At 40.8% G+C, this 17,461-nt stretch overlaps 1 protein-coding gene across 3 annotated transcripts in view; it reads left to right on the forward strand.

The window, feature by feature from the left end:
* Positions 1-14,782, forward strand: part of afap1 (actin filament associated protein 1) — a 294,973-nt gene extending 280,191 nt beyond the window's left edge. For all 3 annotated transcript variants that reach the window (XM_048546338.2, XM_048546346.2, XM_048546355.2), the window contains one exon: positions 8,594-14,782. In XM_048546338.2, the coding sequence (XP_048402295.1) occupies positions 8,594-8,620 (27 nt within the window). In that variant the 3' untranslated portion in view covers positions 8,621-14,782. The remainder of the gene's footprint in view (positions 1-8,593) is intronic.
* Positions 14,783-17,461: the final 2,679 nt, after the last annotated feature.

Here is a 17,461-nt window from a genome sequence, read left to right on the forward strand (position 1 = left end):
CATTTATTGAAAAAGGGAGGCAGGCAGAAAGCAGGAAACAACAGGCCAATTAGCTTAACATCTGTCAAAGGGAAAATGTGAGAAATTATTATTAAAGACATTGTAACAGGGATTTGAATAAGTTCATGTTAATGATCCAATATAGTTTTTGTCAAAGTGAAATCAGGCTTAACTAATTTGTTAGTTTTTTTGAAGAAGTAACTACTACTGTTGATAAAGGGGAACCAGTAGATGTATTATTCTTAGATTTAGAACAAAGAACAATACAGCACAGGAACCAATCCTTCAGCCCTCCAAGCCTGCGCCAACACATTTTGCCCTTCCATAATAAAACCGGCTTCACTTACAGGATCTATATTCCTCTACTCCCTTCCTATTTGTGTATTCATCCAGGTGCTTCTTGAATGCTGCAATTGTGTCTGCTTCCACCACCACCTCCTGCAGCACATTCCAAGCACTCCCCACCCTTTGTGTGAAAAACGTGCCTCTCCCATCCCTTTTAAACTCCCCTCATACCTTGATCCTATGTCCCCTAGTAATTGACCCCTCCACCCTGGGGGGAGAAAACTCATTTTCCACTCAATCCGTGCCATTCACAATTTTTAAAATTTCTATCGGGTCGCCTCTCATTTCCTGTGCTCCAGTGAAAACAAACCCAGTCTATCCAACCTTACTTCATTGTTAAAATCCCCCATACCAGGCAACATCCTGGTAAACCTTTTCCGTACCCCCTCCAAAGCACCCACGTCCTTCTGGTAGTATGGTGATGAGAACTGTGTGCGATATTTCAAGTTTGGCCTAACTAAAGTTCTATAAAGTTACAACATAACTTGTCTATCCTTATGCTCAATGCCCCTTCCAATGAAGGCAAGCATGCCATCGGCCTTTTTCACTACCTTATCTACCTGCACTGCCACTTTCAGTGATCTGTGGACCTGTACTTGACCTTCCAAAATGCATTTTCCCACATTTGTCAGCATTAAACTCCATCTGCCATTTTTCTGCCCATGCCTCCAGCTGCTCTATATCCTGCTGTATCCTCTGACAATCCTCCTCATTATCTGCAATTCCAACAATCTTTGTGTTGTTCGCAAACTTACTAATTAGACCAGTTACATTTTCTTCCAAATCATTTATGTAGACTACAAACAACAGAGGTCCCATTGCAGATCCCCATGGAACACCAATAATCACAGGCCTCCATTCCAAAAGGCATCCTTCAACCACTACCCTCTATTTCCTATGACTAAGCCAGTTCTGTATTCGTTTTGCCAGCTCACCCCAATACCATGTGACTTCACCTTTTGTACCAGTCTGCCATGAGGGACTCTGTCAAAGTCTTTACTGAAGTCCATGTAGACAACAGTCGGTTTTTCCTCATCAATCATCTTCGTCACCTCCTAAAAAACTTGATCAAGTTAGTGAGGCATGACCTCCCCGGCAAAAAAAACCATGCTGTTTAATGCTAGTCAGTCCATTTGCTTCTAAATGTGTAAAACATCATGTCCCTGAGAATCTTTTCTAATAGTTCCCCTGCCACTGATGTGAGGCTCACAGACCTGTCATTTCCTGGATTATCCCTGCAACCTTTCTTAAACAATGGGGCAGTATTGGCTATTCTCCTGTCCTCTGGGACCTCCTTTGGAGCAAAAGAGGATATAAAGATGTCTATCAATGCAATTTGGTATCTTGCCTCCGTCACTATCTGGGATAGATCCCGTTAGAACTCATTGACTTATCTGCCTTAATTTTTTTTTAAAACACACAACATCTTTTCCTTTTTAATAGCAACTTGGCTTAGAAATTCGACACTGTGTTCTCTGAGATCATCCTCCACCAAGTTGCTCTCTTTGATGAATACGAACACAAAATATTCATTTAAGACCTTGCCTACATCCACGAGAATGGTCCCAGGAATGGAAAGCTTAACATAGGAGGAACGCTTGAGGACTCTGGGACTATACTCATTAGAGTTTAGGAGAATGAGGGGGGATCTAATTGAAACTTACAGAATACTGAATGGCCTGAACAGAGTGGATGTTGGGAAGATGCCTCCATTGGTGGGAGAGACTAGGACCCAAGGGCACAGCCTTAGAGTAAAGGGAAGACCTTTTCGAACATAGATAAGAAAAACTTCTTTAGCCAGAGAGTGGTGAATCTATGGAAATCATTGCCACAGAAGGCTGTGGAGGCCAAGTCATTGAGTTCATGTAAAACTAAGATAGATAGGTTCTTGATTATCAAGGGTTATGGGGAGAAAGCAGGAGAATGGGGTTGAGGAACTTATCAGTCAAGATTGAATTGCAGAGCAGACTCAATGGGCCAAATGGCCTAATTTGTGCTTCTATGTCTTATGATCTGATGGCCTTACTTCTCTGGCTGCACACGTACATTCCTTCCTTTGTCCTTGCCTAGACCCACCCATTTCCTGGCTATCTTCTTGCTTTTCATGTATCTAAAAAAAGCCTTGGGATTCCCCTCAATCCTGTTTGGTAATGACTTTTCATGACCCCTTTTAGCCCTTCTAATTCCTTTTTTAAGTTATTTCCTACTTTCCTTATATACTTCAAGGACTTCATCAGTTCCTATCCTTCTGGACCTTATGTATGCTTCCTTTTTCTTTTTGACCAAGGTCATAACATCCCTGGTCACCCAAGGTTCATGTAACTTGCCATACCTACCCTTCATTCTCGCAGGAATGTGCTTTTCCTGAGCTCTTATCACTGACGTTTGGAAAACCTCCCACATGTCCAATGTGGATTTTCCCTCAAACAGCTGCCTCCAATCAACACTCTCCAGTTCCTGCCTAATGTTGTTTATAGTTCACCTGATGACTGCTTGTTATTCCTACGCATGAGTATCTTAAAACTTGTGGTATTATGGTCACTACTCTCGAAATGCGCCCCCACTGAAACTTCACTCACCTGGCCAGGCTTATTTCCCAAAACCAGGTCCAGTATAACCCCTTCCCTGTTTGGACTGTGTACATACTATGTTAAGAAACCTACCTGAATGGTCCTTTACAAATTCTGCCCCATCCATGCCCCAAGCACGAAGTGAGTCCCAGTCAGAGTAGGGGAAGTTAAAATTACCCTCCAGCACAACCCTGCTGTTTTTACATCTTTCCAAAATCTGTCTGTATGCTCTCTCCTCCACCTCCTGGCTGTTAGGAGCCCTGTAATAATACCCCAGCGCAGTGATTTCACCTCTTCCTCTTCCTGAGTTCTACCCATATTGCCTTGCTGCATGAGTCCTCTGATGTATCCTCCCTCAGTATAGCTGTGAGATACTGAATTTCCAGTAATACAATTCCCCAACCCTTTTACATCCCCTTCTATCATACCTGAAATATCTAAATCCTGGGAGATTCAGCTCCCAATCTTGTCCCTCTTTCAACCAAGTCTCCATAATCGCAGTAATATCATAGTTCCAAGTACTAACCAACTCTCAGTTCATCCAGCTTGCCAATTATATTTATTGCATTGAAACAAATGCATTTCAGACCACTTTCCCTTCTCTTTTCAACAGCATTTCCCTGCCTGTTCTTAGTCAGGCTTGTCCTGGTTTCTACCTCTTCCTTAATGTCTGCACCTACTGCCCTACTTCTCTGGTTCCCATCCCCCTGCCACACTAGTTTAAACCCTCCCCAATTACTCTGCCAACTACCGCCCCACTAAAGAACATGAGCCCTGGTCCTGCCCAGGTGTAACCCATTCAGTTTGTACAGCTCCCATCTCCTCCAGAACTAGTCCTGATGGCACACAAATCTGAAACCCTCCTCCTCACACCATCTTTTCAGCCATGTATTTCATCCTATATATCCTGCTGTTTCTATACCGACAAGCTCATGGCAGTGGTAGTAATCCTGAAACCTTTTGGAGAACCCACATTTTGACTTTCTTCCTAGTTGTCTATATTCTGCTTTAAGAACCTCATCTTTTTTATTTTAACCTATGTCATTAATACCAATATGTACCATGACCACCGGCTGTTCAGCACCCCGTGCGCACACACACACACACCCCCCCCCCCCCCCCCCCCCCAAACCAACGAATGTCCTGCAACCATTGTGACACATCCAGGACCCAAACACTAGGGAAGCAACACTCCATCCTGGATTTTCCTTTGTGGCCTCAAAGACTATTTCCCTTACAGTTGAATCCCCTATAACTACTACATTTCTATGCCTATTTCTCCCTCCCTCTGCAGCAGAACCAACCATGGTGCCATGAACACAGCAGGCCAAGCAGCATCTCAGGAACACAGAAGCTGACGTTTCGGGCCTAGACACTTTGTGCTCCTGAGATGCTGCTTGGCCTGCTGTGTTCATCCAGCTTCACACTTTGTATTCTTGGATTCTCCAGCATCTGCAGTTCCCATTATCCATGGTGCCATGAATTTGGCTGTTGCTGTTGTCCCCTGAGAGGCCATTTCCCTCAACACTATCCAAAACAGTATATCTGCTCTGCAGAGGAATAACCACAGGAGATTCCTGCACCGCCTACTTAGCCCTCCCGCTCTGCCTGGTGGTCACCCATTCCCTACCTGCCTGTGGAATCTGAGTCTGCAGTGTGACCACCTCTCCTTACGTGCTATCTACAATACTCTCCACCTCATGAATATTCCACAGTATCCCCAGACACTGCGTCAACTCAAACTCCAGGCTCCCAGGAGCTACAGCTGGAGGCGCACACATGCAGGTCCCTGGCACTCGAAATGTGAACAGCTTCCCACATCAAGCAAGAAGAGCATACTATGATTTGGAGCTCTGCTGCCATGTCTTACTACTTAACTTAATTAATCCTTACAATGTCAAATACTTTTCTTCACTTCTGATGCTCCCTGCTCTGTTAACAATTTCCAGAATTTACCTGTCACTCACCAACAACAGAGTCCAGAAACTGTTTAGGCTCGCTGTCCTTTGCCCACTGGAGTTCTTGCTGCTGACCTTTCTCTCTCAATGTTTTGTCTCTTCTCCTCTGAACCTTGCCTCTTTTTTTTTGGTTAGAGAATGGAAACACTACAGTAATGTACTGTTTGGGGCTAACTGTTTTCCCCATAGCAGGTTCTTGCATGAAACACTTTACACCTATGCTAACTACAAAGTCCACTCCCATAATACAAACAAGCAATGCCTCAGCACCCTCTGGTTTGATGTTCTTCCTCCTGCTTATGGGGGATGGTCTTCCACAATATCCTTCACATCCACACTGACTGTGAAGTCCACTCCCAGAATTTCAAAACTATACTTTATTCATAAAAATTTTTGTATATATACATTGACACAAAAGTAGTTCTGTTCTCCACAGTTGCGTGTCAAATCAACACACGCAAATTTGAAGTTGGACTATCCACAAAACCAATGATCTCTTTTACACTTATGATAGTAATATGTATACATATATGATAATTGAATGGACCCCTGTCTACCTTCAGTAGTAACACCTCAAACAATGGTCAACTTGCACCTCGCTAGCAGCTGTCCCAAATTTTAGTGCGTTCCTCAGCACGTAGTCCTGGAATTTGCAATGCACCAGTCTGCAACACTCAGTCAGGGTCAACTCCTTGTTCTTGTCAACAAGCTTTGGGCAGACCAAAGAGCTCCTCCAGATTCAGTTGATTTTTGCTTTGATATGTGTCCTGGGGAACAAACCATAGAGCACAGAATCCCCATCACAGAGAGAGAGCAAGAACTGCAGGATCAGCTCAGGATGAACCTTGACAAAAGCTACTCCATCTTACTCCAGAAGGAGGTGTGTGACAGTCTCAACCAGTAGCAGTCTCTTCAAATTCAAACAAGTAATGCCTCAACACCCTGTGGTTGCGTCAGTGATAATGGGAACTACAGATGCTGGAGAATCCAAGATAACAAAATGTGAGGCTGGATGAACACAACAGGCCCAGCAGCATCTCAGGAACACAAAAGCTGATGTTTCAGGCCTAGACCCTTCATCAGAGAGGGGGATGGGGTGAGGGTTCTGGAATAAATAGGGAGAGACGGGGAGGTAGACCGAAGATGGAGAGAAAAGAAGATAGGTGGAAAGTAGAGTATAGGTGGGGAGGCCTCTCAGTCTCCATCTCAGGCAACCAGCTTGTAACTGATGTCCATTTCAAGGCCAACAACTCCCACAGCTACCTAGAATACACCTCCTTCCACCCACCCTCCTGCAAAAATTCCATCCCCTATTCCCAATTCCTCCGCCGCATCTGTTCCCACGATGAGGCATTCCACTCCCAGACATCCCAGATGTCCAAGTTCTTCAAGGACCGCAACTTCCCCTCAGTGGTCGAGAACGCCCTTGAGCGCGTCTCCCGCACTTCCCGCTACACATCCCTCACACCCCGCCCCCGCCACGACCGCACAAAGAGGATCCCCCTCGTTCTTACACAGCACCCCACCAACCTCTGGATACAACGCAGCATCCTCCGACACTTCTGCCATATACGATCCGACCCCACCACCCAAGACGTTTTTCCATCCCCACCCTTGTCTGCTTTCCGGAGAGACCGCTCTCTCCGTCACTCCCTTGTTCACTCCACACTGCCCTCCAACCCTACCACACCCGGCACCTTCCCCTGCAACCGCAGGAAGTGCTACACTTGCCCCCACACCTCCTCCTTCACCCCTGCCCCAGTCCCCAAGATAACTTTCCATATAAAGCAGAGGTTCACCTACACATCTGCCAATGTGGTATACTGTATCCGTTGCACCCAGTGTGGGTTCGTCTACACTGGGGGGACCGCTTTGCAGAACACCTCTGCTCGGTTTGCAATAAACAACTGCACCTCCCAGTCGTGAACCATTTCAACTCCCCCTCCCATTCTTTAGATGACATGTCCATCATGGGCCTCCTGCAGTGCCACAATGATACCACCCGAAGGTTGCAGGAACAGCAACTCCTATTCCGCTTGGGAACCCTGCAGCCCAATGGTATCAATGTGGACTTCACCAGCTTCAAAATCTTCCCTTCCCCCACAGCATCCCAAAACCAGCCCACCCTGTCTCTGCCTCCCTAACCTGTTCTTCCTCTCACCCATCCCTTCCTCCCACCCCAAGCCACACTTCCATCTCCTACCTACTAACCTCATCCCACCTCCTTGACCTGTCCCCTCCCTACCTCCCCATCTATACTCTCCTCTCCACCTATCTTCTTTTCTCTCCAACTTCGGTCCGCCTCCCCCTCTCTCCCTATTTATTCCAGAACCCTCACCCCATCCCCCTCTCTGATGAAGGGTCTAGGCCCGAAACGTCAGCTTTTGTGCTCCTGAGGTGCTGCTTGGCCTGCTGTGTTCATCCCGCTTCACACTTTATTATCTTGGATTCTCCAGCATCTGCAGTTCCCATTATCACTCAGTAAGAATAAATGGATCCTTTTCAGGTTGGCAGAATGTTATGAGTGGTGTGCCACAGGGGTCAGTGCTGGGCACCAACTGGACAATTTATATAAATGATCTGGATAAAGGAACTGAAGTTATTGTCTAAAGTTGCTGAAGACTCAAAGGTAGATAGGAAAGTGCATTGTGAAGAAGACATAAACCCACAAATGGATAAAGATCAGTTAAGTAAGTGGCCAAAGATCTAACAGATGGAGTACAGTGAGGAAAAATGTGAAATTGTTCACTTTGACAGAATTAATTAAAAAGAAGTATCTCCAATATCTAAATAGTGAGAGGTTGTAGAGCTCTGAGATGTAGCAAGATCTGTGTGTTCTAGTGTATGAATCTCAGAAGGTTATTAGGCAGATTCAGCAAACAATCAGGAAAGCAAATAGAATATGTTTTATTGCAATGGGAATTAAATGCAAGAGTAGGGAGGTTATGTTTCAGTTATACAAGGCATTGGTGAGACTATATCTGGAGTACTATGTAAGGTACTGGTTCCCACACTTATGAAAGAATGTTAATACATAGAAACAGTTCACACTATTTACTAGACCAATGCCTGAAGTGAGTGAATTGAATTAGATAGGCTAGACTTGTTTAGAAGAGTTGGAGGTGACTTTACTTGAAACCTATGAGATCCTGAGGAGACTTGACTGTGTAGCTGTCGATAGGAATTAGAGGTCGTGATTTAGAAATAAGTTACATCCATTTAAGACAAATCTTTTCTAGGAGGGTCATGAAGCATTGGAATTCCCTTCGCAAAAAGGCTGTGGATGCATTTATATATTTTTAGTGCCAATGTAGATAGTCTTTGATAACTCCACTTTCCTGCACAACCCAACCATCTATTATTCCCTTGGTTAAGGTTAAAATCAAATTAGCTGTGATCTTGGAGAGAGTAAGGATGCAGATGCTGGAAGGTGGAGTCAATAAATGTGGAGCTAGAAAAGCACAATAAGTCAAAGCATCTGAGGAACAGGAGAGTCGACGCTTTGAGCCAAGACTCTTCATCAGGATAAAAGGTTTCAACCCAAAACAATGACTTTCCTGCTCCTCAGATGTTGCGTGACCTGCTGTGCTTTTCCAGTCAAGATCATGTTGAATGGTAGAGCCACTTCAAAGGGCCGAGTCACCTATCCTTGTGCCTCGCACGTATGTTTAGGATAGAAATTTCCTCATTGTTGTTCTCATTTTTCATTTTGTTTTACAGGAATGGGAACTGAAGACTGGAACATAAAACAAGAAAAGTGTTCTCTTTTTATAGTATTTATTTCCTTTTTACAAAATGTACAAGACCAGAAGCACTGCCACTGCGTCCTTCAGTTCAAAGAACTGCACAGTCTGTGTGGTCCTCTCAAAAACTGTGGGAAGACAGCAGTTGTTCCATGTTGAAGTGTAGCTTTATGTCTTGGGTCAATGCTGAAAGTTTTTAAACTTTATTCCACCTCACCCTCCATTGCTGATTGTCTACTTGCATTACAGCATTTGACACTTGTTCAATAATGTTGTGTTAATTAATACATAAATGTCTCAATTTAAAAAAGAAACAAGTCTGGTAAGGAACAATTTGAGTATCCCTAACACAAAGAAAAAAACACGTTTATTACAGTAGAGGCATTTTAAGTTTTATTAATTTATGACTATAATAAAACAAAAGTTGAGCGTATTGGGTATAGTGCCCGCGCCCCCCCAAAGGATGAAGCCAGATAAGAAATCAATAGCCTCAGTAAATCCTGCAGTAACCAGCCAGTTTTGAAAATTGTCACCTATTTTTATTCTTGCTCACCCTATTTAGAGGAGATGCTCAAGTATTTTCCTGGAACAGTGCACTGTTTGTTATAACACACTGGGTTTGGTTATTCTAATTCAAGTCAAAACCCATTCACTTGGATTTAAAATTAGACCCTTCAGTTCATCAAAAATGAAATCACTGCTTGTATTTTCCATGCAAGATTGATTTTAGTTCTTAAAAACATTTGTGCAGTCATAGATTCAAGATATAGTACTTGTTATTTACTATAGATTGTATCATTCTGCAGATTTTCTAAAATAATAACTTAGTTTCACCTACAATGAAGAGTGTTTTGATACATGAGCAACTTTTGATATATTAGGCAAGCGATATTGGTTTAAAAAATAAGTTTTGATGTAACATAGTTGATGTGCTTTTTGTACTTTGAGGAATATGTAATTATGTATAATTTTATTTGGAGCAAGTCCATATTTAAAAATTATTTGTCTAGATTCCCACAATTTCAAAGTGAAGGACTGAATATAAAATATGAAAAATAACAAAAAAATTGTGAACTACTAATAATAATTCTTGGATAGAATTTGTGTTTCTGTACAGCTCTGACGATTGATCCCAAATCTTAACAGAGGGCATGGGACCACTTGGCTGTACTGTTTTTGGTTTGCAAAACTTTTATCAGCAATATATTTCAATATTATTCATCTCTCAGCATAATCATATTAACAACATAAAGTGCAGGAAACGTTCAGCAGTCAGGCTGTGGAGAGAGAAACCAAGTTGTCATTTCACATTAATAACCATCTGAATGTTTCCAGCATTTTGCTTTTTGTTTTAGAGCGTAATCATATTGTTGCTTCTTATTAGGGCAAGTGATTTGGTTCTGTGCATATCTATACAGAAATGGATACTTTCACCAACTTGGAAAGATTTTATACAGTTACAATACTCTGACAGAAAGTTTGCATGATTTTAGAAATTTATGAAGTGTATTCCTGGATGATATATTCCTCTAAATCACTTGCCCTTGTTATTATTATATTGATTAAAAATACATTAGAATATGTTTATCAAGTAATTTTACTAGTATCTGGCAAATAAAATAGAAAACACAGGAAAGTATTACATCTATAATGGTAAATCTTCCACAAAATTAATGTATATTTTGTCAAAAAAATTTCATCCAATCACTGTGCCTTACATTGTCTGTTATTTGTGCCATTTCGTCATTTTCATCATCTGATAGTATTGTACAGCATTATAGCAGACCTTTCAGCCGAACAGGTCCATGCCAGTGCATATGATCTACACAACCTCCTTATCCAATCTTAATGAAACATCCTTCTATTCATTTCCCTGTCATGTTCATTTATGTATTTGTTGCTTCAACTATCTTCAGGTTTTAACTACAGTTTTCTAGTTTGGTATGAAAATTTACAGACAAACATAATTTTGAATTACAATTAAGTTTTGATTGACCAATTGAAGGGGCTAATTGTCCAGTAGTCAACCAGAAGTTAAGTGTGAATCAGAAGAGCATATTTTTTAAATGTTTTAATATGAATTACTTCACCAATAAATTGCTAATTGCCAAATAATATTGCTGAAGATTAATGTTTTCTCCCTCATTTAAAAGTAACATGATTTCCATTAGAAACAATATTTTTCTGCTGGTGCCAGAAGTTAAATATGAGAAAAGTGATACAGAAATGCTACGCAAATTTCAGATATAATCTTTAGTGCCAATACCACAAACAGTCAATATCTGTACTTGTGGACATTAAATATAGTGTAGAAGTATATAGTGTTTTTGATCTTTTCTAGAAAGAAAAACATTTTAATATGAAACATTTTTACATTCATCTGAGTCTGTCAACTGTAACAATTAATCAGGGACTACATCTGTTAGTAGTAATCATAGACAAATACTTATGCTGTGATACATTTCAATAAAATTAGACTTTGTGTATAAAACAAATGAACAAGTAATTTTTTTTACATTTTGAATGTTCCACATTACCAGAAACGACACAGCTTAATAGTGAAAGATTGTGCCATCACTGACACTTAATCCTTCAAAGTTTGGGAAAAGTGTATGGGATCTGGAAGTATTCCTACTTAAGCTGAGACTAATTTCTTTGATTTTGTTTTAACAAATGTTGGTGTTAGCATTAATAACATCATGGAATAAACAGGGCAATGTGGATACAGTAAGGCAGTTCTCAACTTCTTGAAAAGGTAACTGCACCATTGAAAACATATGTGACCTTGTGATGTCATTCAGTTGACTCTGCATCCCATGGACTCCGCTGCTGCTAAATTCTTCTGAATAGAAGAAGCATATAACAGCATTCAAAAGGCAGAACAAAGGCACCAAGCCATAACCAAGCACCAAGTTAAACTAAGCAAGCTGATACAGATAGGATAGGCCAAAAAACCACATTCTGTGCTGTAACACTTCTGTGATTCTCCTGAAATTTGTCAGGACATTTTAGTTGGCTGTCTGCAGAGACATTGTTTCAATTTTGCATACTATTAAACTCTTTAAAATTAGTCAAATCACACAATCTGTGGCAAAAACAGAAATAGCTGGAGAAACTCAACAGGTGTGGCATCATTTCTGGAGAGAAAGCAGAGTCAGGACTGAAGAAGGATCACTGGACCCAAAATAATAACTATGCTTTCTTGCCACAGATACTGTCAAGACCTGCTGAGTTTCTTCAGAAGTTTCTGACTTTGATTCATTTCTGGCATCCACAGTTGTTTGTTTTTAATGCAAGCTGTGAATAGTTTTTTTTCTGAATTTGCAGTGGACTAACCAACAGTCCTTTAAAGGAAGCCACTAGAGACCTGATTGTATTGTTGGTGACGCAGCCAATCTGACTGTGACACAGTAGAGGCAGCAGCTCACAGCAATTATTACACTGAGACTCAAACTTATTACACCTTAATTGTATGCTTTCAGTATGACCCCAAAAAGAGGCTTTAATGACCTTCTACGCTAATAGTTTAAAAATTCTTTCGCTCAGTAGCTTTCCTTTCCTATCTATTGCACATGTGATACAATCTCAGACTATAAAACCTAGGAGCAGAAATAGCCAGTCAGCTGATAGATCCAGTGTCACCATTCAATGATATAGCTGATCTGATAATCCTCAACTCCACTTTCCTGCCTTTTTCCCATAACACTCGACTCCTTTACTGAATAAAACAGTCTTTCTTAGCATCAAATATGCTTAATGACCCAGCCTTGACAGCCCTCTGTGGTAAAGAATTCTACACTTTCACAACCCTTTTGAGAGAAGAAATTTCTCATACTCTTGATTTTATTTCTGCTTGTTACACTCTTAAATTTTCTGTCACAGTTTATTTGCATATAAATTTAAAATTATTTGTCTTCCTGTCCATTACATGTCTTGTGCTGCTATTTCATGATAAGACCTGGACTTCACGTTTACACTCTTTGTGCCATTCTTTTGGGGCATTCGACCAATCGAGTAGTTGAACCACATGGACTTGATAGATGACACATCGCTTTGTTGTTCCTTCATTGAATATGCAAAGGCTCAATTCCGCTACAGGTTTATTTGCCCACAAAAGTATTTATTTGTTAGTTTATTTTCAAACTTCATCATGCCATCTTTCTTCAAACTTCAGGTATAATCACTTCATTTGGGTAACATAGTAGCTGCTCATCAAGCAGAAAGATCACTGCTAGAGATCTATCATCTAGCATTTATTTGTCTTTGTTTATGAAGTTACGTACCTGCCAGTGAAAGACATCCACTGTGACTTTAATAGATCGTAATTTAGAAAGGAAAATAGTGAATTATCAGTGATTTTATTTTTACAGTACAATGTGGTCAAATCTCACTTCTGTAGTTATGCTCTCGTGTATTGTTATTGTGAACTGTTTATTTGTTGTAGAATGCTTTCCTGTGTTTCCATATGTAAATATAGGATGACTGACGAAGCTACACACTGTTCTGCTTTGTGATCTTGGTTCTCATAGAGTTTGAAGCTACATGTGAAAGAATCATTTATGAACATGCACTTCTGGTACCATGTGAAATGCATGGAATCAAGAAAATTGATGGCCTGTTGATCTTCATTGTGCAATTCCTTTCATGTTCCCGGCAGGCGAATCTGTGTGTCTGGAGTGCAAACACATAAAAATTTTAGCTCAATACAATTTAAAATGTATAACATGTATAACAAGAATCATCTCGAATAGAAGAAGAGTTGGCTGAATTTACAGCAGGTAGTTATTTACATGACCTGAAACTGATGATGCAGGTTCTATGCTACAGACTCTGCTTTTGCTTTTTAAGTGAAGTAATTCTGTAGTTGCATCAAGGATTTCAGTCACAGTAAGTTGCTGAACATTTCATATTTGTCTGCAATATCTTTGCATCGTTTGTGTCCTGGGATGGCAAAGGCATGTTAAAAAGCTGAAGTTTTCATTTGATCGGTCTGCAGTATGAAAACTGGCCTCAAAGTAAAGGCCAACGTACTAATTATAAATTGTCTTCAGCTGGAATCTTGCATTTCTACCCACTCATACCCCTACTGGAGTAACTATCCTGAGGTGTATACTTAATGTGTCCTAATGCCTTGACTGCAGAAAATGAGATGAATTTAGGGGTGTAACTAATGAATGGCATATGTTTTGCTCCCCCAAAAACAGGGAAATGTGGTTCCAAGATTGTTTGCTTTGCAAAGCCAAATGCAAATATGTGCAAAATTCTCTCCTTTTCCCTGGCAATGAAGAACCACAAGTGTGGTTCTACTTGTGGTTCTTCATTGTCATTTCTAAAAACCACACTTGAATTTCGAGTGGTAATATAACTCTTATGTTTACGTCTGAGTTTTAGGTTGAGGTTTGCTATTGAGCTAAGCGGACCAGGAAGAATCCATCAGAAGTCATAGGATACTGTTTTTTGGACTTTATTACTTTTTCCACATCTGCATCATGCAGTGGCAGTCCTGTATCTTATTTCTACCCACTAAAAACTGCACAGAGTAAGCATCTCTGACACTTCTGGCCTTCAGTGAGATTACCTTGCTGTCCAAGCTGCTATGTGTAGACTGTCACTCCTTTATCATACCATATGAGATTCAGGACTTTACTGATTCTGTCAGCAGCACCAATTAAAGCAGGGGGCGGGGTGAAGATAATTCAAGTTATGAATAAACAAACTCTATGAGGAAACAGGCACGAATGAAATAATGTGTGAATTTAAGCTGAAATATTACTAACTCTCCTGAGTTCAATTCATTCCTTGTATTCACAGATCTGATTTAGTTGATATTTAAGAGTGAAATTGAATTTTCTATTTGGCAAATCTAATTTCTTTCTTGCTGCTTCAAAACATTGTGTATATAATTCCCTTTATTAAACTATGCTGATGACACACTTGCAAGTCAACCAAGATGTTTTCTAACTGCAGCTTCACTGTGATGTAAATAGAGCATCTGTTTTCACTGTAAGAATAGGAAAATTCTGGACTGTAACCTTACTGGTTTTTGTTTTTAACTAAATTAAGTGAGAATAATAAACATCTTGTATAAACCAAGTGTGTAAATGATACCCAATTATTTCTGCACCTTAGTGTTTTGTTACTTCTATCTGTAAGCTGTTAATGTTTTTATGTACTGTATTATTTCAAACCATATCAGTTTATAATACTATACAAAACTATGTTGTATATTGAAATAAAATTAATCTAAAAAACTGGATTGCTTTTGATGGAAGTTCGTAATACATAAAACTGGCCCCACACATTTACCTTATGCTCACAGGCATTAGTGCCAATGTGCATCATTCCAACATGTAGTGTAGCAAACTGACTGCTGATGGTTTTAGGTTAATTCAGAGTCAGCTACCCATTCCTACTTTTAATGGCAAACAAAATTTTGAAATTTTATGTAATTTTGCAGTCACTTCTTAGTATTTGGATAATTCCTTGCCTCCATGTTGTGTTGAAATATACAGTGTCCTTTCCCTCTTCCCACTTTCCCCAGTTGCCTCCAAACCTAATCTTGACAGACTGCTGGAACTCTGGCTGAGGGAGGGGGGTGGGTGGGGGGGGGGCGCCTTCTGTCTGATTACACTGCCCTTTGGTGCCTTAAATATTTCACTGGTTGAATTGTCTCTGCACACAGCAGGCAGGCAGACTGTTTCTTCTCTGATGATGTTTGATAATGATGATAGCAGGGGTGGTGAGGAGGGGAAAGATGTTGAATGTGGTTTATTTAGATTTCCAACAAAATTCTGACAATATCTCACGAGAGACTGATAAATAAAGTTAGAGGGAATATTTCAGTGTGGAGTGCAAATGTAATATTGCCAAATTTGTAGATGGCAAACCTCAGTGGAAATGAGAGTTGTGAGGATACAATCAACATCTGTTTCTAGACATCAGGGTAGAACGAATAACCAACAGGGAGTTCCAAGCCACAGTATATAGGAAAGCAACGCACACTGACCAAATCCTCATTTTCCACAACAATAACCCCAACGCCCACAAACAAAGCTGTGTTAAGACACTATTCAAACGGGCCACAACTCCCTGCAACATGCCAGAACTATGTAAGGAGGAGGAAAAGCACATATATAAGGCTTTTGCTAACAACAAACTTCAATCTGAAGGCCAACAACTTCATCTGAAGGTGTCTCCAGACACACAATGCCAAGAGGACACAGTACCCCATATCAATAACATAGCAGAAGTGACAACGAGACTCCTACAACCACTAGGAATCATGCTAGGATACAAACCCATAGCCACTCTATGACAAACGCTCACAAGGGCCAAAGATCCCATACCCATGACATGTCGAACCAACATAGCTTACAAAATACCTTGCAATGACTGCAGCAAACACTATGTTGGCCAGACCAGAAGAAAACTGTCCATCAAGATACAGCAGCTAGCAGCGAAATGACATGACAAACTTTCCCTCATCTCAGTGCACTTGGACAATGGAGGCCATCAATTTAACTGGGACAACATGATCTTCCTGGCTCAAGCCAACCACAGACACGCATTGCAATTCCTAGAAGTCTGGTTTTCAAATCATAATGCGATCAACAAACATGTGAAATTAGACCCCATGTACAAACCCACGCAGGACAGAACTGGAAATGACACAACCCAAATTAACAGACCAGATCATATAAATACCAAGTGGAGTAGAACAACATCGCTTCATTTGTATAATAGTAATAATAATAATAATCTCAGTGTGCAAGCCAACAACCTCATAGAGGAAACTGTCCTACTAAGAAAGATTAAATAGACCAAGTCAATACCTCTGGAATTTCAAAGGATGAGGAGCAAGCTTACTTGAGCAAACAACATCCTTACGGAGGTCAACAGGGTATTTGCTGGAAGGATGTTTCCTGCTGGCTGCAGATTCTAGAACCAGGAACACTGTAAAAGGCAGGCCAATTGGAATGAAGACGATAAGGAATTTCTTCACACCAGCAAATCATAGAAATCTTCTGCCCCCGAGATTTCAGTAATTGAATATGTTCAAGACTGAGATTGGTAGTTTCCACATATTAAAAACATCAAGAAATATAGGGATCGTGCAGGAAAATATTGTTGTATTTCAGTCATGGTCCCATTGAATGGTTGAGTGGGATTAAAGGACTGAACAGTCCTTTCTGCTATTTCTTGTGTTTTTACTTGTGCGATGCTGACTGATGCTTGCACTCGTCACAGGCAATAGCTCGCACCACTGCCAGGAAACCAAACCCCCTCAAAACATGTCACGGACATAGCCTAGGCTCCACGCCACCTCCCCCCCGCCCCACCACCCCCGCAACATTTTCGTATTTTAAAGATAAGCACCAGGTATTGTATTCCAGATGCAATTTGATTGGTCAAGTTGCCAGGCTGGAAGCAAGACACTTTTTATTTTGTCTGTTCATGCACTACAGCTAAAATACAAAGAAAAATAATTGGCTTAACTGTGACTCTATCAAAATACTGAAAATAATAAACTACTCATTCATTTTATTGGCTTTAAGCAGACTGCTCAGCACCTCTGTCTCAATCTCTCTTTATAAAAAGTCAGGACAATCTACACTTCTAAAACCACAGTACCATTACAGTACGTCAGGATGCCATGTTTGAACTCCAGCTATGTCCCGATCAAGCACTGGCAATCTGGAGTTGCTGTTCACTCTGCACATAGTGGGACAGTATCCACAAACAAACACTACTCATGGGATACAGGTGGGATGACGGACACCTCCCTGTACATCTTCACATTTCCATACCTTTCTGCCGTTTAATCACCAGGCCTCACAGCTTACCT

The sequence above is a fragment of the Stegostoma tigrinum genome, chromosome 1 (assembly GCF_030684315.1).
Source record: "Stegostoma tigrinum isolate sSteTig4 chromosome 1, sSteTig4.hap1, whole genome shotgun sequence".
Lineage (NCBI taxonomy): Eukaryota > Metazoa > Chordata > Chondrichthyes > Orectolobiformes > Stegostomatidae > Stegostoma > Stegostoma tigrinum.